Source organism: Adiantum capillus-veneris, chromosome 25, assembly GCF_014529385.1.
Source record: "Adiantum capillus-veneris isolate H3 chromosome 25, ASM1452938v2, whole genome shotgun sequence".
NCBI classification, from domain to species: Eukaryota; Viridiplantae; Streptophyta; class Polypodiopsida; order Polypodiales; family Pteridaceae; genus Adiantum; species Adiantum capillus-veneris.
Window position 1 is genome coordinate 134587608 of NC_140955.1, and position 23971 is coordinate 134611578.

At 40.9% G+C, this 23971-nt stretch overlaps 1 protein-coding gene across 1 annotated transcript; it reads right to left on the reverse strand.

Annotated features, from left to right (window-relative positions):
* Positions 1–9765: 9765 nt before the first annotated feature.
* LOC147425690 (uncharacterized) lies at positions 9766–21335 on the reverse strand. The gene is made up of 6 exons (XM_086500100.1): positions 21241–21335; positions 18421–18537; positions 18207–18325; positions 17985–18030; positions 10184–10326; positions 9766–9914 (listed from the first exon to the last, which is right to left on the reverse strand). The coding sequence occupies exons 1-6, from the start codon at positions 21333–21335 to the stop codon at positions 9766–9768; spliced, it is 669 nt and encodes a 222-aa protein (XP_086356226.1).
* Positions 21336–23971: the final 2636 nt, after the last annotated feature.

The following is a 23971-nucleotide window of genomic DNA, read 5'->3' on the forward strand; positions in this document are numbered from 1 at the left end:
TCTTCCCACCTTCTTCTTCCTTCACCTTGTACACCCATTTGTTTTGAAGTGCCCGCTTACCTTTAGGAAACTCAACCAACTCCCATGTTTGGTTGTGATGTAGTGAGTCCATCTCCACTTGCATGCTCTTTGTCCATTCTTCTTTGGATTCATGTTGCATAGATTCTTCGTATGATTCCGGCTCTCCAGAATCTGAGATCAAGAGATGGTTGAAGGAAGGAACAAACCTTTCTGGTGGTCTACTTGCTCTTGTAGATCTTCGGAGAATAGGTTGAGGCTCCTCATTTGGTTGACGTTGTTGCACATTGTCACCGTTTGCAGTTCTTGAGTCTTCACCGTCCTCAAGCTCCATGTACTCATCACCTGTTTCTTTTGTCTGTTTTCTTTCCAAGTAATCTTTGTACATATTTTGTTCGTTAAAAATTACATCCCTACTCCTTAAGATTTTACCATCTTCAAGATTCCACAAGCGATACCCAAAGTCACCTTCTCCATAGCCAATGAAGAAACACTTTTTGGACTTTGCATCTAGCTTTGATCTTAGGCTTCTATCTATGTGCATGAAAGCCTCACACCCAAACACTTTGAGAAATGCATAATTCACCGGTTTACCTATCCATGCCTCTTCTGGAACTTCCCCATCCAATGCCGTTGAGGGTGACCGATTATTTAAGTACAAAAACGTACTTACAGCTTCCGCCCAAAGCTCAAGCAGTAGGCCTGCATATAGCCGCATGCTTCGTGCTCGCTCCATGATTGTCCTGTTCATCCTTTCCGAAATCCCATTTTGTTGAGGTGTCCTTGGGGTTGTCCTTTGCCTCCGAATGCCATTGCTAGCACAAAAGCTTTCAAAATCTTGGCTGCAATATTCGCCTCCATTGTCGGATCTGAGGCATTTAACCTTGGTACCTGTTTCATTCTCCACAAAGGCTTTCCACCTTTGAAATATGGAAAATACATCGGATTTATTCTTCATGACATAAACCCATGTTTTTCTAGTCGCATCGTCTATGAATGTTACATAGTACAATGAGCCACCAAGTGATGGTGTACTTGCAGGACCCCAAACATCAGAATGAACCAACTCAAGTTTTTTATTTTTTCTTTCTTTCCTGATTTTTGAAATTTTACCCTCTTTTGTTTACCATAAACACAATCTTCACAGAACTCTAAGTCCACTTCTTTCAAACCTGGTAGAAGCTTCTTTGTTTGAAGGATTTGCATTCCTTTGGCACTCATATGTCCAAGCCGGTAGTGCCACATTGCATTGTCAACTTCTGTAGTTGCTGCACAAGCTGAAGGTTGCGTGCTAACAGTACACAAGTAAAGTGTACCGACCTTTTCTCCCTTGGCAACCACCAAATATCCCTTTGAGATCTTCCACCGTTTGTTTCCGAATGCAATGTTGTGACCTTCATCGTCCAATTGTCCTGTAGAGATTAAATTTTTGCGAAGACAAGGAACATGCCTAACATCTTTAAGCTTCCATTGATTTCCGTTAGTAGTTTTGATAGAAACTGTACCTTTGCCGACAATCTCACAAGCTTCATCATCTCCCAAGTATACATACCCAAAATTACCTTTGGTGTAATCTTGGTAATGTTGCTTGTGTGGTGTCGCATGGAATGAATCTACTATCCAGGAATTAGACACATTGTCTAATGAGATAATTAGAGCATCTTGCTCTACTTTACCTGCCACATTGGCCTCCGATGTTGGCTTGTTTTCTTGAGACTCTGTCTCCTTCTTCTTCTTGGACCAGCAATCCTTCTTGACGTGGCTCTTCTTGCCGCAGTTCCAACATTCAAGAACTGACTTTGTGCGTGACTTGCTCCGTCTTGAGCGATCACGACCCTTTTGGTTTTTGAACCTCTCCTTAGGCCTTCCTCTTGTTTCCACTGACAATGCAGCACTTGATGATTCTCCTGTGCTTTTCCTTCGTATTTCCTCGCTTAGGAGAACACCCACAACATCATCAAACTTAAGAGTATTTGTACCAGAGATAGAATTACTTACAACCATCAAAAGGCTGTCCCAACTATCCGGTAGAGATGATAGTATAAGGAGAGCTCGCACTTCGTCATCGAAATTGATTTTCACCGATCGAAGTTGACTTATGTTTGTGTTAAAGTCATTTAGGTGTTCTGCAACTGAACCATTCTCTGCCATCTTTAGATTGAACAAGCACTTCATAAGAAATACCTTATTGGATGCCGATGGTTTCTCGTAGAAGTCGTCAAGTGACTTCATTAAGTCCTCCGTGGTCTTCATGTCCGAAACATTGAAGGCCACTGTTGACGCCAAGCTTAACCGGATTGTTCCCAGTGCCTTTCGATCAAGGAAAATCCATGCTTCATCTGCCATTGTTGCGGGCTTCTTCGCAAGACCGCCTAGTGGCAAATAGAGGTCCTTCTGGTAGAGATAGTCTTCAATGAGCATCTTCCAATGTTGGTAGTTTTTGCCGTTGAACTTCTCAATCTTGAGCTTCCCTTCCTCCGCCATAAGTCCCACTCAATTCAAGGAATCCTTTCCTTGAGATACGAGCAAACGTTGCTCTGATACCAGTTGTTAGGAAATAAGACGTAGCTAAATAGATAAATGAGTAGATTACTTAATGGAGAGAGACAAATTTACATACACAAGATTATACAGTATAGAGAGAGAGAGAGAGAGAGAGAGAGAGAGAGAGAGAGAGAGAGAGAGAGAGAGAGAGAGAGAGAGAGAGTACACACGATATACGTGGTTTACCCAATGTGGGCTACGTCCATGGGAAAGCAGCCACTGAATGGCTTTAGTACTTCAAAACAAGAAGTAGTTTACAAAGGGATTATACCCTTAATGGAGCTCCCGCCTTGCTTCACTCTCACCACCTCACACTCACCTTGTTGCATCAACTTCACAGTATGAAATGTGTGTAGAAATGGCCTCCTTTTATAGGCCAAAAGGGTTGCCCTCTCTTATGAAAGGCAGCCATGTGTAGCCGCCCTTGTGTGAATAAGTCCAAATCGGACCCTCCAATCCGCCCATGTGTGGCCGCCCTTGTGTAGAAAAATCTGCTTTTGAATTCGGCCACCGGCTATTGACTTCCGACCACCGGCCACCGGCCATTGACTACCGGCCAACCGACGGTTGTTTTCCGACCACTTTCCAGCAGCCATCCGGCCATAATATTCCGGCGAGGGAAAAAAAAGTTGCCCTTGATTTTTGGCCGTGAAATTTTGGTTTTTGGCGAGTGATTTTCCTTTACGCACGATGGCTTCTCCTCATAATGGGGGCCTTACAAATGTGCTATTTTACCACAGAAAATTACAAGGGTAAATCAGGCTCCATACTTAACATATGTCCTCCCTGGCTTGTCTACTGGAAGTATGGCGACTGCCTTTACTGCCTTTGGCGCCCTCGTCCCCCTGCCTGGGCCGAGAAATTTTAGCCTTGTGTGCTTCTCTTTCTGCCCATTGTCTGCATCTTGACTGATTGGAATGTTCTGAGTCTTGCGCCTCATCAGCCTAACTGTGATCCTCTTGAGCCTCAATGTCAGTCACTAGCTCATGCTTGGGGTCAGAGTCTCTTTCTGACTCCTCAGGAATAGGGTCAACACGGTAGGATGGTTTTCGGCCACGACTGGTTTTGGGTGCCATTACTGCAACTGAGAAACTTCCAACTAGGAGATGAGTTTTCTAGTCAATGAGAAACTACTCTAGCCATCGTGATTGCCAAAATGGAATTGGAGCTGATCTCTTTAGATAGCTGATTCCAGTGTTAGAAGTTTATAGCTAATGGTGATGTGTTAGTTCCAACAGTAGACTGGACAAGGAATAGAAACCGAACTGGAATACATCAACTGAAATGAGAACCAGACTGAAGTACTGAGAATGATGTTCAGATTCAGGTTCAGACTCAGAGAGAAACCGAACTGGAATACATCTACTGAAATGAGAACCAGACTGAAGTACTGAGAATGATGTTCAGATTCAGGTTCAGACTTAGAGAGAATGAGTACAAAGTATGTATGAATGGAGTATACTGAACTGCTGGATTTAGGATTACAAATGAAAGATTACAATAAAGATGATGTAGCTCAAGAACAACTTAGGGCTAAGGATTATGAATCAAAAGCTCAAATAGAGGTACAACCGATAAATGACTCAATTCATGCCCACGACTTATGCCAACCCGATTACAATGTAATGGGTCCTATTTATATACTTTGGGAATTATTGTGGTAACTGCAGTGGTAATTATTGATTGATCCATTGTTCATCTCATAGGAGCCAGTTTCCACCCAGTGAGATTGTCTCAGCCATCTACAGTCCACTATGTGGAAACCTCTCTAACATTACCTACCTTATTTAATAAATTGTATAGCACCACCCAAGGCAAATGATGTCTTGCTGTCTCTACAACTTCTCTCTCCCTAGTAGTGCATCGATGGAGAGCTGATCCCGTTGATCTATATTCAATATCCTTACCTGGCTCTATGTACCTCCATGAATGTATTGTTGTCTAGTGCTATTTCCCTCCCTGCACTGAAACAATGGCAAGATCTTTGAGCATCTTACCAAGGGCTATACACTCTTGCCATTTTCATACTACGTGTTTTTTACACTTGAGCATGGATTCTGTAGTTGAGTAGTAGGATTATGTGTTGATATTGAGGTCTCTTGGAAGATGGCACCCTACTGGAGTCTTCTCACAATGCGCTACCATCACCTATATAAATGGTGAAGGATCCCTCTTTCCCTCACTTAGCCTTGTAATACTTATGTGACTATGAGAGTGAGGATTGTTGTGTTTTTTTTTTTTTTTTGGCTCTGGTATAACTGTGTCTCTGCTGTAACAAGGAGTTGGTTGAAAACACTGCAGCATCATAGGTTCTTTATCCCGTCTCCTATTCTATTTGAGGCTTTTGCTAGTCCTTTTTGTTTTACTATTACTATTGCCCTCTTGCCGTCATGAATTCAATGTGCTTATAGAATGATTTAGCTGATTGTAATGGTTATACGCTGGTGTTTATAACTTTTTTAATGCACAAAACTACTCTTTTCATAGATATTAAGATTTTGGTATAGTACACAACCTAAAATGTTGAAAAATAGAGGGTAGCCACCCTCATATCAATGATATATCCGTTGCTATACTAGTCATGTTTGCTCAACACTTATGGTTTGTGATTCTCGTTACTGATGTTCTTAAGGGATTTTTGCTGCTAATAGGGCTAACTATATCACTTGCATGAATATTTTAAAAAGGGAAGGCATCAACACTAGTTTTTTATATAAAAACATTGCTTTTAATGATGACTTGATGTGGACTGGCCTCTCTGGTTTATGATATGGGTAACTTGTTCCAACTGGATTATGATGTATGACCCGACCCTCTCTTCATCCTAAGGCCGTGAAAATATGGGATCTTGCTTGCAGCTTTGATATTATTCACTTATTGTTGTGCTCATGAAAGTTGTTTCAAACTTTGAAAAAGGTTGTTAACTATTGCGCAGGCTGTTGCCGTGCTAAAAAATTGTTTACATAATTTGCAATAGATTTAAGATCTTAATCGGGATTTTTTAGACCTTTAATTTTTGCCTAAAAATTTGATGGGAAAAGAAGAGTACTCTGCCCAAAAAAATAAGGATGAATGCTTATAGATAGGTCTTAAATGCTACAGAGGGATGCGTGGCTACCCTGCAAATCACCCGAAACAACATACTACTAAGCATAAATGAACGAATATGCATCCCTGATGCCTCGCATAGCACATAGTCAATGATGTACGTGAACAGAGAGAGACAAAGAGCGAGAGAAAGGAAGAGAACATGCGTAGATGCACCTCCTAGAGCGGAGTGCTACACCAACACAATGAGAGAGAAGAGAAGAGAGGAGAGAAGAATACACAAACACTGGGTGCAATCCCCCCCCCGTGCAAGGGTGACCATTTCCCTCTTGCACGTATTTGATTTATAGATTTCTTGAATGGTCAAAGTGAGTACAAACTGACCGGCCGGTTATAAATGGCCAAAGCTCATAAAAGAGCACTTGAGTAATAAACTATACATAAACTTTAATATCCTTTTGAGATCCTTTCGCATAACCCTTAGCCTTTTCCACCTCTCAGCTGCAAAAAATAACAAAATATCAATTCCATTATATACCTCTCCATTAGAAAGCATCCGTCTTTGCGAAGATAAAAATCTGCAAACCATACTTGTAAAAAATAGTGATTAGTATTTTGAGTCAGAAATAACACATTGTTAAATAAAAAATTTATGAAATCAAACAACATTGCTTATGCTTTCCGTCATCCACATACTATCTATTCTAGTGTCTCATACCACTAGAATAAGCAATATATGTCATACGCTGATGAATCAGGATATCATTGGTCACACTCATCATTGTATAAATCAAATCTCATCAATCTCAAGTTCACTTGCATAAATTTTATCGCAATTAAAAAGCATCATATACCAATTCCCAATCCAATTCCAAATCCAAATCCAAATATCTGCCAACATATACACATTTCAAATCCAAATCCAAATATCCTTCATTTTGTATACCCGGGTAGCAAAACCATACCAGTTATAGTGGTGGCCAGCCACTGCAACATGATTTTGTGACTGGTGTTGCCTAAATCAACAAATCTACACCAAGAAGACGTGCTGCCTAAATCGAAAAATTTGCACTACTAATGCTGCCTAAATTGGCGAATCTGCATTTGATATTGTTTAAAAAATAATGATTCCACAATTTATCAATGTGCTACCTAAATTGGCGGATCTAACCAATATGAGTATCTATACACTCCCTAAATCGGCGAATTTGTGTGTTTGTGACCAATGGACTCGGCTATGCATAAAAATATAACATTTATCACATGTGTAAGACCAATTTGGAGCATGTTTGAGTACGAGGGTACTTACAAACTAATTTTCACTATCCTAAAGCACCTTAGCTCACATGAGTATCTATTTCTCTTGATGAAAAATGATCTTAATGAAAAGTTCTTTAAATCAATGAGAAACCATGGCCGTAGAAGCATGTGAGTATTCAACTTAGAAGACAATGTAGACAAATGAAATATGAAAAGAACACTAATGTATTTTTTGTACATACCAGCAGGATATTGAATGGGTATCTATGTATGCGTTGAGAGAGAGTTGTGTTGTCTCTTTGAATGGTATAAGCAAACACATCTAGGAGTTTGGCACAATCTTGTATGATAGTGATAGTATACTCAACCACAGTAAGTAGTAAGATATGGATTAATTAAGATATTTGATTGATTAGCTAGGAAGGTAGGTATTGGAAATCTGAGAGAACATGGCTAGTATATTATCACTGAAGCTTTTAAAACGAGTTTGCAAAATAAAGTAAGGAGATGACTTATCTGACTGCCTCGCATTATGGTCTACATAGGTGTTTGTGAATCCTTAAACGAGTTAGAGAAATGTAGCAAAAACAAATGAGGATCATGATAAAAATCATTTGAATAAGGTCAATCAAGACAGAGACTTATATTACCAAAAATAAAATAAAATTGTGCTAAACTGAATAAAGGTAAAGGTGTTGACCAGTGATATGCTATTAGCAACTAGTAAAATATAACGATGAGCCGTTTGAAGAGGACAAAATCAAGAAATCTTCATAATTTTATAATTGCAAAAATTTTAAGCCCTACATATGAGATTATGTATTTTTATAATGTCAGTTGATGAAATAAATCACAGAAAGACCATGTAGTGTCATCATCATACAAGTTGCAAAAAGTGGTTACAACCCAAGTTTATAGTAGGGGTGTTGTATAGCAAGAATGCTTGGGTATTTGGTCAAATAGAATTTGAAAACTTACCATAATTTGAAGGAGTTACCAAAATTTATGGATATGAATGATGAGGTTGCTAAATTGTGGAATAGATTCTCACATCAATCATGTTTTGATAGAGGTAGTTAAACTATTTAAGTCAGTAAGATTGAAGACTCATTGACGAAGTATGGAGATTTCCCATAACGATCGTTAGTCATGTCTAAAAGTGTGTTTAAATGTGAATAAACTTTCTTGAACTACCACCATATCTATGAGCTTCTTGGAAGCGAGAACCTGAGGAATTTCTATAATTGAAGCCAAATGGAGGTCCACTGCATATTTCAGACAAACTGCCAGGGATATCACAAGCGCCTAAGAAGAAACGGATCCTCACAAAAATACATTAGAGACACAACAACAACAACAACAACAACAACAACAACAACAACAACAACAACAACAACAACAACAACAACAACAACAACAACAACAACAACAACAACAACAACAATCCACTAGATAGTGTCGCTTGCGTCTGACTCGGATGAAGAAGTGTTGCAATGACCAATAGTCACACAAGATTGTGGCAGCCTAGACTTCACCGCAACCCACTAATAGCCGCATGGTGTGAGTGGGAGGGTGTTTTGTTGTAAAATTGAGGGGGGGAAAGAGAGAGAGAAATGAAATGTATATTAACCGTCTTCAAAAAGCCTATAAGACCAAACTAATACAATCCTTATGGATTTAATCCCATGCCTGGGTATTAAAATAAAATTAAGTAGGGTATTAAAATAAAATTAAGTATAGTGAAAGACTAAAAGCCTATAATTGTCAGATAAAAATAATCATGATCATTGTCAGCGCACATCGATGCCCGACATCGGGCATTTTTCGAGAAAGTATTGCATTGGTCACTGAAGAGCTTTGTCGATGTCCACTTCAGTAGGTAGTCATACTCGGAGGGGGAAGAGAGAAAGAGAAAGATGAAATGAGAATGGTGGATGAAAATGAGATAGTAGCAGGAACACGCATTTGGTGTATGCAAGGTGGAAGAGGTGAGGACAACTGTCCACCAATTCCTCATCCCCTCAGAATTTCATCTTCTGCGTCTACACACAGCCCCATCTCTCCCAGGCCTTGGATCGTTTTTTCCAATACCCTCCAATTATCCATTCCCTTCAACTTGCTCATCATGACATTGATCACATACCAAATATAAATGCATCTTCAACCGTACCTGTTGCTGATGGCAGACCTCCACACCTTGCCATTGCGGAGCTTGGATGTTCGCATGGCCGCAACACCATCGACTATACTGCCTTCATCCTTTAGGGCTTGCACAACAGGATTGAGTTAGCAAAGGAATGGGCCCATTCGTAGTAATACCCTTGGAAATGTAGTACCTCTTCTTTGATCGGCCTACCAAAAACTTTCACTCTTTACTTCAATCGCTTGAAGGTTTCATGTAGAAAATGGGTGACCACATGGGTGCATCTTGCCGAATTGTCAGCAGCGATGTGGCAAGATTGTCCCAGAATGTGAGTTGCTTCAGTATGACTCACTGGCAAACAAATTGCTGAGGAGTTCATAACTGCTCTGCAAGCATCAAGATGTCTATCTGTGCTGGATCTTTGGGATTGCCCAGTGTGCAGATTGCCAAACTTGAGAAACTGTTCAGGACTCAGGGGATTGAATTTTGAGTGATGTGGATGTTTTATTAAAGCATTGCTGCATGAGTATGTGGATATTCTATGTGCCTCCAATGATGAACTTGCTTGCCCTACATCCTTGCACAATAGATAACTATTGGAGACTGCAGAAACACTATAGTGAAAGAGGTTTGCTGGAAACTCCGGGGATTAATGAATGTATTAGTGCTCTCTATGCAAAGAGGTTGTGTGGCTTGGGATTGGGAGTTATACAGGTCATGAGCTTGTTTCTGGAGAGCACGTTTCAGCCTACTCATTGCATAGGCTTTCTTGAGTGCCCCCCTGAGAGAGAGAAGATGGCCGAGAGAGAGAGAGAGAGAGAGAGAGAGAGAGAGAGAGAGAGAGAGAGAGAGAGAGAGAGAGAGAGAGAGAGAGAGAGAGAGAGAGAGAGAGAGAGTTTTACTGGATGGTCCCTGTAGCGGTTGGATATCTATAATTGTGTAGAAAAAACGACGCAGGGGCTAACCAACTTTGCATGTCATTCAGGGGCTGCTGGAGTGTATGAATGTGTATCTAACATAGGGTAGAGAAAAAGAGATGCATACGCAATTTGTGGTAGTAACTGGCTGAGAGAGAGGTGGATCAATGAGTTTCTGGCTGCTAAAAAAATAGTACGTTGGTGGGTGAGAAACTGCGCCATGACATGTGTGTGTGCTGTTAGTTGGCAAAACTGCAGATGTGTGAGTGTGCGGATAGAGAGAGAGAGAGAGAGAGAGAGAGAGAGAGAGAGAGAGAGAGAGAGAGAGAGAGAGAGAGAGAGAGAGAGAGAGAGAGAGAGAGAGAGAGAGAGAGAGAGAGAGAGAGAGAGAGAGAATACATGCAGATTATAGACAGAAAGTAGTGGTCGAGAGAGGAACATACCATATGTGGGTGAAGTGAGGGAGTTTGAGAGAGAGAGAGAGAGTGAGAGAGATACGATGCAGGGGCAGGGTGGTGGATTTCTGACCGCTCATAAGCGTGGCCTACACTTGTTTTGCCGGATGTGGCTTCTACCGTTGCTTGTAGCCAACATCACCACAACACCACACCTATTGTTGTCGTCATTGACGTTGCTCATGCTAGCAGTGGGGTGTTGTCACATAGTTATCTCCCTTCTATTGAGAATGGCTCTGTCCACCTCATTTGGTCTCGCTGTTGTTCAAGCTTGTGGCAATGGAGCTCCTTGTAGTACTGAGCCTTCGTAATATTATATATATATTACCTTCATTTATAATATTCACTATTACTTAAAGGTTTATTTCCATTGCCTTACAAGAGAACTTTGCTATAGACCTATTGCAATCATTGTTTGATGGCTTGATGACGTTGATTTGCCTAGCTCGCCATGATTGCATTGCCATGAGGCTGTGTTGATTAAGAGATGATTATGAGGTGCTACTATAGCAACTCCAATGGGATTTAGGTTGCTCACATATTATCAACCGATGCACATGGCAAGCTTTGAATGCCTTCCATTATCAAGTCGCTCCTCGTAAACACAATGTTTTATTAGTGATTTTAATTTTTCCACTACATTAGGGAAAATATGAACCCCAAAAGGGCCTTGTAAGGATCCCTAATTTTAAGGGATTAGGACTAAAAATGTGTGTGCTTTAGGAGACAAGGCCATTGAATGAGGGTATTCTCATATGATTTTTTAAAGGTGGTCATAGCCTTTTTGTAGGTTGAAATAGAGTCTAGGGAGGGAGGATAGGTACATTCTCTCTCTACCCAAAAGAGTGGTGGTCCTTATGACAATAACTACCCTCCACCCTTTATTTTGTCACATCATCAAGCGCGTCCATAGCCTCAGCCCAAAAAAGCACTTTTTTCAAAAAATTCAAAAACACCTCACTTTTACTTAAAACTTCTCCCCAACCTATATGTAAATCCAAAAATCATTCTTCTCTCTCAAAATCTCAGTGCTAGACCTGCTAAATATCAAACTTTTCACCTTTTTATATTTCCCTCCAAAATCACTCTCCTCTCTCTCACTCCTCTCCCTCTCTCTTCTCTCTCCTACTTTTCAGTACACACTCTTCCTCCTTCCCTCTCTCACTCCTCCTTCTCTCTCTTCTCTCTCCTATCTTTCAGCATACACTCTTCCTCCTTCCCTCTCCTTGTTACAGGTCCACTCCATAGCTTTGTTGCATCTCTCCCCCATAGCTCTCCACTCCATAGCCCTCTTCTCCACTCCATAACTCTCCTGCAGCTCTCCATTCCATAGCTCTGCTACAACTCTCCATCCCAAAGGTCTCCACTCCATAGCTCGCCTCTCCACTCTGTAGCTCTCCTACAACTCTCTACTCGATAGCCCTCTTCTCCACTCCATAGCTCTCCTGCAGCTCTCCATCCCATAGCTCTCCACTCCATAGCTCTCCTACAATTCTCCATTCTAAATATCTCCACTCCATAGCTCTCCTCTCCACTCTTTAGCTCTTCTGCAGCTCTCCATCCCATAGCTCTTCACTCCATAACTCACCTCTCTCCTCAGTGGCTCTGTTGCAATTCTCCACTCTTGCTTGATGCCAGCTTTATTCCCCTTTCCATGGAGCTAGGCGACATTACAAACCTCCCATCCACAGCAAGATCGTCAAGTTCGAAAATGGTTTCTCTACATGTTTGGCTGCCAAAGGTCTTTGCACCCTCAAAGCGTCATTACTTGCAAATTGCACAACAACGCCTTGGTGTAAGTCACACCAATGTGGGACCTTTGGGTGCATGGTTTCCTCTACCCTAATGATCCAGCCATCAATGTGTATCCAACATTAAATAGGCTTGCTTCATTCTTACAATATGTAGATAGAGGGGAGCACAATCTTCTTGGATACTGCAAGAGATTGTCAACAATGGTTTTTGCAACCATAATATACAGCCCATAATCTCTACCTTGGCCCCTCTCTACCTCCTTCATTCTATTCTATACAACCCCATCTCTCCCTGATATGGATACAAATGACAATACAAATCTCCCATCCAGAGCACGATCCCACGGTCAAAAACAAAACCCGTACATCTTTGATTATCAAAAGAGCTTACACCCTCCAAGCATTATGACTACATACAACACAACAATGCCGCAGTGCAGGGTCACACAGATGAGGACCTTTGGGTGGATGGTTGCCTCTACCCCAATGACCCTTTGGTTAATGTGTATCCAACATTTAATAGTCTCTCTACCTTCTTGCAATATGTAGGTATAGGGGAGCCAGGTCTGCTTAGCTACTGCAAGTGGTTGTCCACTATCAGAGCTCATAGTGTGCAATGGTGGATGCATCAACACCAAGTTATCATTCATAACAATTTTAGTCTGCAACAGAGAATCATTCACGTGGAGAAAGAAGCACAAACCCTTTAGCAACATGTAGAAGAGAAGGATGGTAAGATTGCAAAGCTTGAGGGTACCACATTGAGTTTGAAAGCGACACCTTTAGGTGCAAGGGAGCATAAGAGGATCTTCTCATCTATAGAGACCCTTGCTCCCAAAAGTGGTGCTTGGATGAGAAGAGTTATAGCTACAAGGTGCATTTTGGAATACCCTATCACATTTCCTACATGTATGAAGTCGCTCCTGTGGTGATTGTTTTGTTTTTTATTCTTGTTTCATGAATTTCATCCAAGAGACATGTGGTAGACAAAGCCAAGAGGATCCCATTCATTTGATTACTAGTTTCCTTATTAACAAGTCAGATGTCATAGCACTCCTGCACATACCAAAAGGAAAACAAATCTATTTTTCTGTAACCAAAGAGGTAATGCGTAAATTTTTAATCTCGTGAGTGATGTTGATTCACAGAAGGAATGTGATGAAGTTGGAATTAGTACAAAGGGTTACACTGCGCTACATGGCCTTTTCAAGAACGCTTCTAGGGACTGAGGAGTTACTGAGAATGTATTCCTAGAGGGGCCATGCAAGGTGAAACTTGCTAGAGGGGTCTCCAATGAAGATGTTTTCTCACGCCTAGGTCAATGTTTGCACATCCAGGAGACAACGCCCTCATCTATCTCTATACAATCTCCACAAAGTGCTAAGAAAGCTACCAATGCAAGGAATCGTGCTGATAATATTGACAAGAGGTTTCCTTACTCTATGTCAAATAATATTTTGTCCATTTGAAGAGGCTTCAACAAGCAATGGTTGTCTTTTATGCACTACCTTCTAATTGTGAGGAAAGAATCATGTGACGTTTCACTTTCATTGTCGTTGTATGACCTTGACTTTTTTCCTTTCTTCTCTTGCAGTGTTTGGAACTAAGTTGGTGTTTGTGTTCAAGCTTGACACATGCCAAATTGTGAAGCAATGAATGTAGAGAGAATGAGTGTCATATTTTCATTGTTAAGACCTCAAGAATACGAGTCTAACAACGAAATTTTTTTCCTAGAGGATGTAGTCCCACCCTCCAAGCGCTGCCACAAAACAAAGATTTACAGCAAGACGAGCAAGCGGCACTACATAGGCAACCTTGCAGAGTATGCCGTTTTAGCAGAGCCTTTGCTGATATTCAACATTATTAAAAGTGTGTGGAACTTCTCATCGGAAGGGCTCCCTTTGTACGGACATATGGGGAGATTGTGCAAAGCTACAACACTGAGTTACGCATGCAGCCCATCAGCTTAGAAGGACTCAAGAAGCCGTAGAGGCATACTTGGTGGGTTTATTTGAGGATACCAACTTGTGTGCCATCCATGCCAATCATGTAACTATAATGCAAAAATATTTGGCACTGGCCGGTTAGATACGAGCAAACTTGTAGCTAGTAATATGTACAACAACACCTTTTTTGCAATGGATATGTAATGACTTCAAATTTGGAAATGAAATGATGCTTATTCATTTTGGAATGTGTCGCTTCTTATGCCATTTAAGCTCTTTGTAATTTGTGTTCAATAATTTTTTATAGGTCTATTGTACATTGTCGGGTGGTTCTTGTACACCATGCCATTGAACACGGAGGAGGAGACGAGAAGGGGGGGGGGGGGGTTGTGGATGAGTATTTTGTTGGCTAGTGCTACAAAACCTTCACAACAGGCTTCAAGTGTTATTTGTTGAGATGCACACATAATATCTATTTTGGCCAAAATTGATGTCTTATGGAGAGGGGTTTCTAATAGTGTTTGGGCCAAAACAAGCATATCTGGTGCCTTTCAAATGTCAATCAAAGGAATTCTGGTTTTCTCTCAGTTTTCCACAGGTACAAATGGTTGGGAAGCCACTAGTAGCAAAAAAACTATCAGTGATTACTTTATTGGGTCTTATTTGCCAATTGAAATACAAACATGTTGTCTGTTTTGGGTCTGGTGGTGCAGAAGGCCTTATTCACAAGGCAGCAAGTTTGGGCCAGACGGGGCTCCCGTCTGGCCCAACTTTGCTGCAGAAGGCCCATGTCCACAAGGCAGCAAGTTTGGGCCAAACGAGAGCCCCATCTAGCCCAAACGTGGTGCCTTGTGGACAGGGGCCTTCTACAACACCAGAGCCAAAGCAGATAACATGTTTGTATTTCAACTGGCAAATAAGACCGAACAAAGTAATCATTGATAGGTTTTTTGCTACTAGTGGCTTCCCAGCCTTTTGTACCTGTGGAAGACTGAGAGAAAAAAAAAATCCTTTGATTGAAATTTGGAAGGCACCAGATATGCTTGTTTTGGTCTAAACACTGTTAGAAACCCCTATCCACAAGACATCAATTTTGGGCAAAACAAGTGCACTTGTTTTGCCCAAAATTGGTGCCTTGTGGATAGGGGTTTTTTTGCAATGTTTGGGACAGATCCAACACAACATTGGCATTAAGAATACCATTTGAAAGCTAATGACACATTCTGTGACAATTACTTACCTATACACTGACCCCTCCGTCTAGCAAGTTGGGACCCTCGACATCGTCACAGTAGATAGAGATTGACCCACAAAGTATTTGCACAATCATAGGTTTTGAGTTGATCTAATGAACACCATGTCTCTATACCAAATAAAGATTCAAGGAAACTAATAAAACTCACAATAAACTTGACCATTCAGAACGAGAACATTAAATTTCACTAAAATCCATGTATTTACACCAGATTGTAAGTCAAGATAGGAAAGTACACGTGGAACTAATATTATATTGATATATAAAATTACAAAAGGGGCTCATTACAGGTTTTTTGTTAGGAGGCAATGTGGAACTTCCTTGCGTCTTGCTTCAGCATTAGGTAAAATGGAAGTTAGGATTGAGGCCGCTATGGCTTGTGGGTCTTCCACTCCTAAGGCTTGATTGATAGCTACATGGGCTAAGACCTTGCCACAAAAACCTATGCCAAAAGTGGCCATTGGAAGGGATTTGTTTACAAGAAGAACTACTTGCATAGTCTGAGGTATAGTAGACAAGCACAAGAGCTTGTTGACAGCCTTCAAGACCCACAAAGAAAAATGTTCATCAAGGGAGAAGTCCTTGTGCATAATGCAGATGTTGCCCATGGGTAGTTTGCCGATGTAATTTGCAAGTGCTGCTTGTGGGCCAAAAACATTACTCTCTCTTGCCTTGCGAGCTTCCCACACCTCCATGTCCAAAAGATCCTACAAACGTTCGTGCTAGGAAAATACATTGGGATGGCCAATTACACAAGGAAGACAGTTACTGCATGTTGCCTGTCATCGTCGTCCATAGTTGGTGTGAGGTAAAGGTTGAGGGACGATATCCTCTCATCAACAATGTTTGGGGCATCAGAGTCAAGTGAATCAACATGAAGAGGTTGTTGATTTTCCACAAGCTTGGCTTGGGCTGCCAAGAACTCCTCCTCCATGACGTTGGCCTGTTGTGCAATTTGGCATTGTCATATGAATGTCAAATGTCACAAGATTACCTTCAAGGATTTGTAGAGGTATCCATTTCCTAACTTTACACATCCACCGCTCGTAGTGGAAGCGTATATACAAAGTTGTGCAAACTTTTAAGTATTGTATCCAAAGCCCCTAGCTTGTGCGATCACTAACTTGCACAGTTTTAGAGACATCATTTGATATTGTAATATGAATGTCAAATGTCACAAGATTTCCTTCAAGGCTTTGTAAGGTATCCATTTCCTTATCTTACACATCCACAACTCTAGGTGGAAGCGTATATACAAAGTTGTGCAAACTTTTAAGTATTGTATCCCAATACCTGGAGTCCCTAGCTTGCATCAATATCTATCTCCTTGATGCATACCCTCTATAAATCCCCAACTCTCTCCTAACAAGGGTTGTAATGCTTCAAAAGACATATTCTTGCATATAAATATAGTGGGCGTGACATTGAATGGCAGGGCCGTAAATAAATGCACAAAAACATGCATGAGACAAGATCGACTTAGACCTACAAACCTAAAAGCCTTCTCAAAATTCAACAAGGAAAGAATGTCAAAAAACATCTTCTCCTTTATGGATAAGATGGATGACAAACATCAGGCTGCAGCCACTCCATGCTAAGAAGTGATCGCATGCCAATTTCGCTAATCTTACCATAACAATGCTCAGAGGTGGGCACTATTGTGTGTGTGTAGAAGAATATTTTGCTTTGAAGTAGCATTGATGGTTGGACACTGGGAAGCATCATGGCACCAATGTCAGCATGAAAATCTTGAAAAATTCCAGAGAGACTTCTTAATTGTTGTTGCTCACCAAATTTGATGGAAATATATCTACATAGACATCAAATGGCCCAAAACAAACATACTAGCATACTTGAACACATAGGTCAACTCAATGCATATGTTTATTGCAACAACAAAGAAAAACAACTTACAGTTAGGTGGAGAAATTCTTGGATAAGTGTGCCCCAAATGCATATTAGGCATTGAATACACATGTTGAATAACAACCACCATATGATCTTTGAACCCAAGCAGCCTTCCTTTCCAATGTTGATCCAAGTTGTCACAATCTCGAACACAATGAGTCCCAGTGGTTACAAGATGCATGAAGACCCAACGCCTTTGCGGAACACTTGAGGCATCCACTCCCCATTAGAATATCTGGTGTTGTACAAGACAACCCTTTTTACCTCATCTTTTGGCTTTCTATGAGTAGTAGAGTTTGACATTGCTACAGAGAGGAAGGGGCTACAATAATAGGGTTTGATGGTGGTTTTGAATGAGCTAGAGATGGAGGAAGAAGTAAATTTTTTTGGAGAGAGGGAGGTACAGAGGATTAAACCTTCAATGGAGAACCTTGGAGTGCAATATTGTAGCCATGCAAGGAGACAAGAGGTGGTTGATAGAGTTTTTGTAGGTGCTCCTTCCATGGGAAGCTTGGAGATGATGAGCTAAGCAGGTGTACCTAAAAGGGTAAAAGAGGGTTAGAGAAGTTTACCCCAATGCTGCAGCATATCCATGGATAGCTTGTAGATGATGGGCTATGAAGCGGTAGAAGAAAGGGTAGAAGAGGTGCTTGGTAAAGTCTTCACAAGTGCTGCAACCATGGAGGTCTTGGGGAGAGAGGAAAATGGAGGTGTAGATGAAAATGGAAAAGCACGTAGAGAGAGAGAGAGAGAGAGAGAGAGAGAGTTTAAATTGTGAGAAGCTATGGAAAGATTCCATATGTGCTGCAACCATAGCCATGGTTAGCTTGTAGATGATGGGCTATGAAGTGGTCGAAGAAAAGGTAAAAGAGGTGCTTGGTAAATTCTCCACAAGTGCTGCAGCATGGAGATCTTGGGAGAGAGGACAGTGGAGGTGTAGATGAAAATGGGAAAGCACGTAGAGAGAGAGAGAGAGAGAGAGAGAGAGAGAGAGAGAGAGAGAGAGAGAGAGAGAGAGAGAGAGAGAGAGAGAGAGAGAGAGAGAGAGAGAGAGAGAGAGAGAGAGAGAGAGAGAGTTTAGATCGTGAGCATCTATGTAAAGCTTCCATATGTGTTGCAGCTATGAAAGCTTCCACATCTGTTGTAGCCATGGAAAGCTTAGAGTGGGTGGAGAGAGAGAGAGAGAGAGAGAGAGAGAGAGAGAGAGAGAGAGAGAGAGAGAGAGAGAGAGAGAGAGAGAGAGAGGGAGGGAGGGAGGGAGAGAGAGGAGGTAGAATGGAGGGTAATGGCTGAGAAATGCAAATTTTGGTGAAAGAAAATAGACTTTTCACCATGTATTTGGCTAGGGGAGCTTTTGGGGAGTGAAAAGTGAGATTTAGAGATTTTTGTTTTTTTTTGAATTTTAGGGTTACTTTATAGGCGCCCATGAAAATGGAGGGAAATCCTTGTGCTCTGAAATCATTGCTATAGACGGATGCATGGCTGCTCAGAAAAATACCCAAAACAACATACTGCTAAGCATAAATGAACAAATCTGCATACCGGACGACTCGCATAACACATAATCAACGATGTACGTGAACAGAGAGAGACAGCGTGCGAGAGAGAGGAAGAGAACATGTGTAGGTGCACCTCCTAGAGCGGAATTCTACACTGGCACAACGAGAGAGAAGAGAAGAGAGGAGAGAAGAATACACAGACACTGGGTGCAATCTACCTCCGTACAAGAGTGACCATTTTGATCTTGCACGTATTTGATTTATAGATTTCTTGAATGGTCAAAGTGATTACAAATTGGCGACCGATCATACCAAAGCTCATAAAAGAGCACTTGAATACTAAATTATACATTAAATATAATATCCTTTCATTTTTTTTCCGGATAACCCTTAGCCTTTTCTACATATCAGCTGCAATAAATAATAAAATATCAATTCCATGACATTAAATACTTTGAATGGTTAAGTGTCCAATTAGGTTCATTAAAACTTTGATTGATTTACTGTAAGCTTTTCACTGATGTTTTGGCTTCCAGGTGATGGCTCAAAATACAAACGAACATTGAAATGTCTTCGAATGGTAGTAGTTACAAAAAATAGTTTCATAAATCAACTTTGAAAGCATAAATAAACCTAGATAGATTGGGCTCCTCGGTCTAAATAAATGGTTACTTTTGGAAAAGGATTATAAAGATCATGAGGATGCTACTTAGAGAACATGGTTTTAAACTTGAGTTAAGGATAATTACTTAAGAATAGTTCATACTTTGTAGACAACAAATAAAACTTAATGCTCTATTACTTAATGCTACTTAGAGAATGTGGTTTTAAACTTTAATTAAGGAAAATTAGTTAAGAATAGTTCATACTTTGTAGACAACAAATAAAACTTAATGCTCTTTCACAATAAAGACAAGCATTGCCACTTGCATTAGAAGGGGTGATGGCCTTCTGATGTATTACATTTTGAGGCACTCTAAATCTATATAGAATAAAACATTTTGGATACTAGTTTTACTTTAAAAAACTTAAGTAGGACAAGGAGAACAATTGATAGGTCCTTTGACGCCTGTAATACGTATTCATGGCTAATGAATTTGTTGTCATGTTTATATGGATGCATGTGAGAATGTTACCTTTACTTAAAGTGGTTTAGCTTAGCTACTATCTGACTGTGAAGATACCTACTAACTTTAACCTAGATGACCTCCATAGCCCTATTATTTTTGAATAGAATCATTGGAATGATGCCTAATTCTTACAAAAGTGAATCTAATACGGAGTCATTTTTGTGCAAATCATTGTCTAGTTATTTAAAGCCAGTTGTATTTTGAATTTTATATTCTTTTGTGTATATGTATTAAGTTTAACACAAAAACACACACCTACTAAACACGAAGCCCTCTTAGGTAGTTGGGTGGATTGGGATGCTAGCTTTAGATTATTTTTGGTCTATATGCTTTGATCGACCCACTGTCTATAATTCCTGATTAGATTGACATGTGTTAGGTGGTCTTTCTTTGACGATAGACTGGGTTCTTGCTCACGGCTATTGTAGTCTTTCGGATTTGTCGGTTTTAGGTTGCAGATTTACCCAAATGTACTTAAGAACATACTACCTTTAAACAGACGGCTTGTATGAGGGTTATCCATGACCTTGAGAAACATGGAAAAATAATGGAAAACATCCTACAATACGTAAAAGATCACCCCACACATAAAAGGCCTCCCCTAGAACTAGACATTTTCTAGATAGAAAAGATTAAGACAAAAGATCATATATTCTAACTAACTATCTCTCTACAACTAATCTCTCAATTTTGTGATACAGACCTTGGCTCTCTCCGAAGGGCTCAAACTTGCTTCTAAGCCCCCTTTTTTGTGCAAAACTCACAATTTGTGAGCGAATTGACGATTGATTATAGCATAAAATTACAAAACAACCTCAAGCTCAGGCCGAGCCTTGAGGTACTAAAGATTAGAATCTAGATGTCTATTGTCTCTCACCGAGGCTAATCATAACCGCCTTAACAAAGTAGGTGAACTATAGTTCTAGGATTTTACTTATCCTGGATTGACAACACGACATGGGTATCCCTAGACCAGTCTCTTAAGTCTTGCTTGTTTTCAAGCGTATAGATCATCGCTCTGCTTTCTTGTATAATCTCTGAGAAGCTTTCCACATCAAGATCTTCTTCAAACACATGACGGTTCGTCACGTGCCATATATGGTGGAAAAGAGGTACCTGATAGTCTGAGTGTAGTTAAGATGAGTAGGACTACCCAACTTCTTGCCACCAAGGAACAAATCAGTCTTGTAGAACTTGATCTGCCATGTCCTTTAGACCCACTTGCAAATTTTCCTTGCCATGTCTATAAGTGCCTGGAATTCCATGAATAGGTGGGCTAGATCTTCACTAGCTATCCTACACCCCAATCATCAATAGGACCCAATTCCTCTATCCTGGATCTTTACGCCTGTTGATAGAGCACCTCACATCACCTTCCAAAAAAATATCTTCATAAACTGCGACCACTTTGGCTTCCTGATTTTCTTCATGACTTCCTCCCACTGTTCTTTTGGCCATTGTCTCTTCCATATTTTGTTGAGGGGGATAAACCAATTATTCTCGTGTATTAATGCATGGTATATGCCTTTAGAATGGAGTTTCTAGAAAAGACTACTTCCGGGCCATCTCCAGGCATTCCACTTAAACCGAGATTCTTAGATTGGCAATACAACATTTTCAAGCTCTTTTCTGTTGACTAACAACGTCTCATAGCCATTTAGTTGATATCGGGTCGCCAGAAAGTCGATGGTTTTCTAGCTCTTATGGTTATTGTCCCAGAAGTGAATAAGCCGATTTAGACCCTTATTATTCACTTTCCTAGAAGTTTCTATCCAATAGGGGCTTTGTGGTGGTCCTAAAAGTTTAGAAATCCAGGGGGACCAGTGCGGCAAGATGGAGTTCTTGAAGTACCCTGTTTCTTCACCCCGCTCCAAAACCCCACCTGCTTGTTTGCACTTCCTTACTAGCTCCCCTGAGATGCCTCCCAGGACTAAGGTTATGCCGAGCCTGAGAGTTTTTTGTGAAGCTCTACTCCTTTCCACTCACCACATTTCAAACCAAATTTAGCTACCTCTAACATATCCTTGGTCATGATAGCCCAAGCTTGGTCTTGTTTAGCCAAAGAGACCATAAATTTGGCGCACTGGACCTCAGCATGGGCAACTTGGTTAAGAATTGCAAGACCTCCTTGGGCCACTAGTCGAGCGACTGACTCCCACTTGGCCCATGCCATGGTCTGGAGGTTTTTGTGTTGTTTTTCCATAAAAACCTTTTTACTAGTTTTAAGAATTCTTTCCAGTGACACTTAGCCATTTTGAGAAGTGAGCTGGTGAAGGCAATACAGGGGAGCATAAATGAATTAATTGCTTTAATCCGACTCTGGAATGGGGAAGAGTGTACTTATACCTTCTCATTTTTTTAAAGATTGTTTCAAGGACCCAATGAAATCTTTGTTTGTGAGTTACATCCACCTCGAAGGGAGCTCGCAAGTGCTTGAACATATTCCCTTTTGAGACAATCTCCCTTGTCCAATCAGAAGGGTTAAAGGAGCCGTCTTTTGACAGGGAGATCAGCCTTGACTTCTCTATATTACACTTGGAATCCGAGGCCACAAAAAAACATTTTCACAATCTCCAGAGATTTCTTGACAAATGTGCGCTCCTTGCCGCACTGTCGAAGCAAGGGACTTGCCGATACACCGCGTGCGAGCCACAAAAGGATCCAAGCACACAACAAGCCTAAACTAGCAAGCTCAAGAGAGCAAAGGGTGTGTCGCTCACCACTCTACGCTCGCTTTCGTGGTGGATTCCTCGCCGCGATGAAGAAGAAGCTGCAGTCGTGCCGCGCTCAACCGCCTCGCCGCCGTTGTGCCTTCGCAATGCTCGATCGCACACACACTCTCCCTCTTTCTCTCTCTCTCTCACACACACACACAAGGAGGTGAAGAAGAAGAAGAAGATGGAGATGGAGCAAGAGCACTCTTCTATTGCACAAATGAGAGAATGAGTAAAAATTAGGTTTAGCTGGCTTTTATAGGAGCTCACCCCATTCACACTTGGGCGCCCATGTTTAGCCAACTAATCCCTTGAATGTCCCAGTTAGAGTGCGCCTCTCATCGGCGATCACTCCTACCCTTTTCCTATTGGACCGACAAGCCCGGTACCTGACTCTAAATAATACAACGTTTATAGATCATAGGGTGTCAGTGTGCCGTGAGGGTTAACATGCCCCCCTTCCTGATGTAGATTCCGTCCTCGGAAGCTATTGAGTTGAAGCTGGTTCGTCGAGGTGGAAGAGCATTTGAGATGAATGTCCTTAGCCTTCTTTAGTCACTGCAAAATCAAACAACATTGGCACAGTAATGGCATTCTCTTAAAAAGCATATGCAGTTTAGGTAGACAAATTGATTGGTAAAAGAATTTCAAACAATTTGTTAGCAATGAACATTAAATTGCAATGTAATCAAATGCATAAACAGATGTAAAGGTAGAAAATTAAACAAGTATGGGGTCGCTAATTTGACGGTCGAAAGGCACTAGAGATCGAATATTAATACCATGGGTAAGCTTCTTAATTTTCTGTGGTCAATTAAGTTGTTTAATCGCGAGAGCCAAGTATTCATGTTCGAGGGCTGACTAGAGGCTATATCTAGAAGACTTTGTAGTTAAGCTACCATAAAAGGAATTTCTCATGAAATCATCGCCTGACTGATTACTTTTTCTTTGACCCCCCCAAGTCTTCACAGTGGTTCAATTATGATGTGTGTGCTTATTTTGTATGCCTTGGGTTTTTTGCTTTTCAAGGAAAAGCGCCCACACTGGGAACCTCTAGGGCTCTAGTACCATAGGCTATACATGTGAGTGAAGTACCAAATCAAGCTGAGATTTCTCTTCCAGCGTAAGATTTTACATTGTGGCACTTTGATTTTTTGTTTGTTCATTTTCAACATTTTAATTTTGTAACTTTGGGGGGTCATATAACACTGTTATCCTCCCCAGGCTCATCACATTAGTAAACTCCCTTTATAATACTTAAACTAAAGGTCACTAGGGTTAAGCCCACTAGAAAGCCCTAGTACATTTCATACAATGCTGCCTAAATCGGATTAAGAACCTATGTAACCATTGCTTATTAGGAAGGCATTCCCCATGGTA

What these genes read in the sequence shown, in the direction of transcription:
- LOC147425690 (XM_086500100.1), bottom strand. Translation starts at nt 21,335, where the DNA reads ATGGCCAAAAGAACAGTGGGAGGAAGTCATGAAGAAAATCAGGAAGCC. An exon ending in CTCTCTCTCTCTCTCTCTCT is followed by an intron (nt 10,327 to 17,984) that starts ACGTGCTTTTCC and finishes AATCTGCATGTA; the next exon opens with TTCTCTCTCTCTCTCTCTCT. An exon ending in CGCACACTCACACATCTGCA is followed by an intron (nt 9,915 to 10,183) that starts GTTTTGCCAACT and finishes GGGACCATCCAG; the next exon opens with TAAAACTCTCTCTCTCTCTC.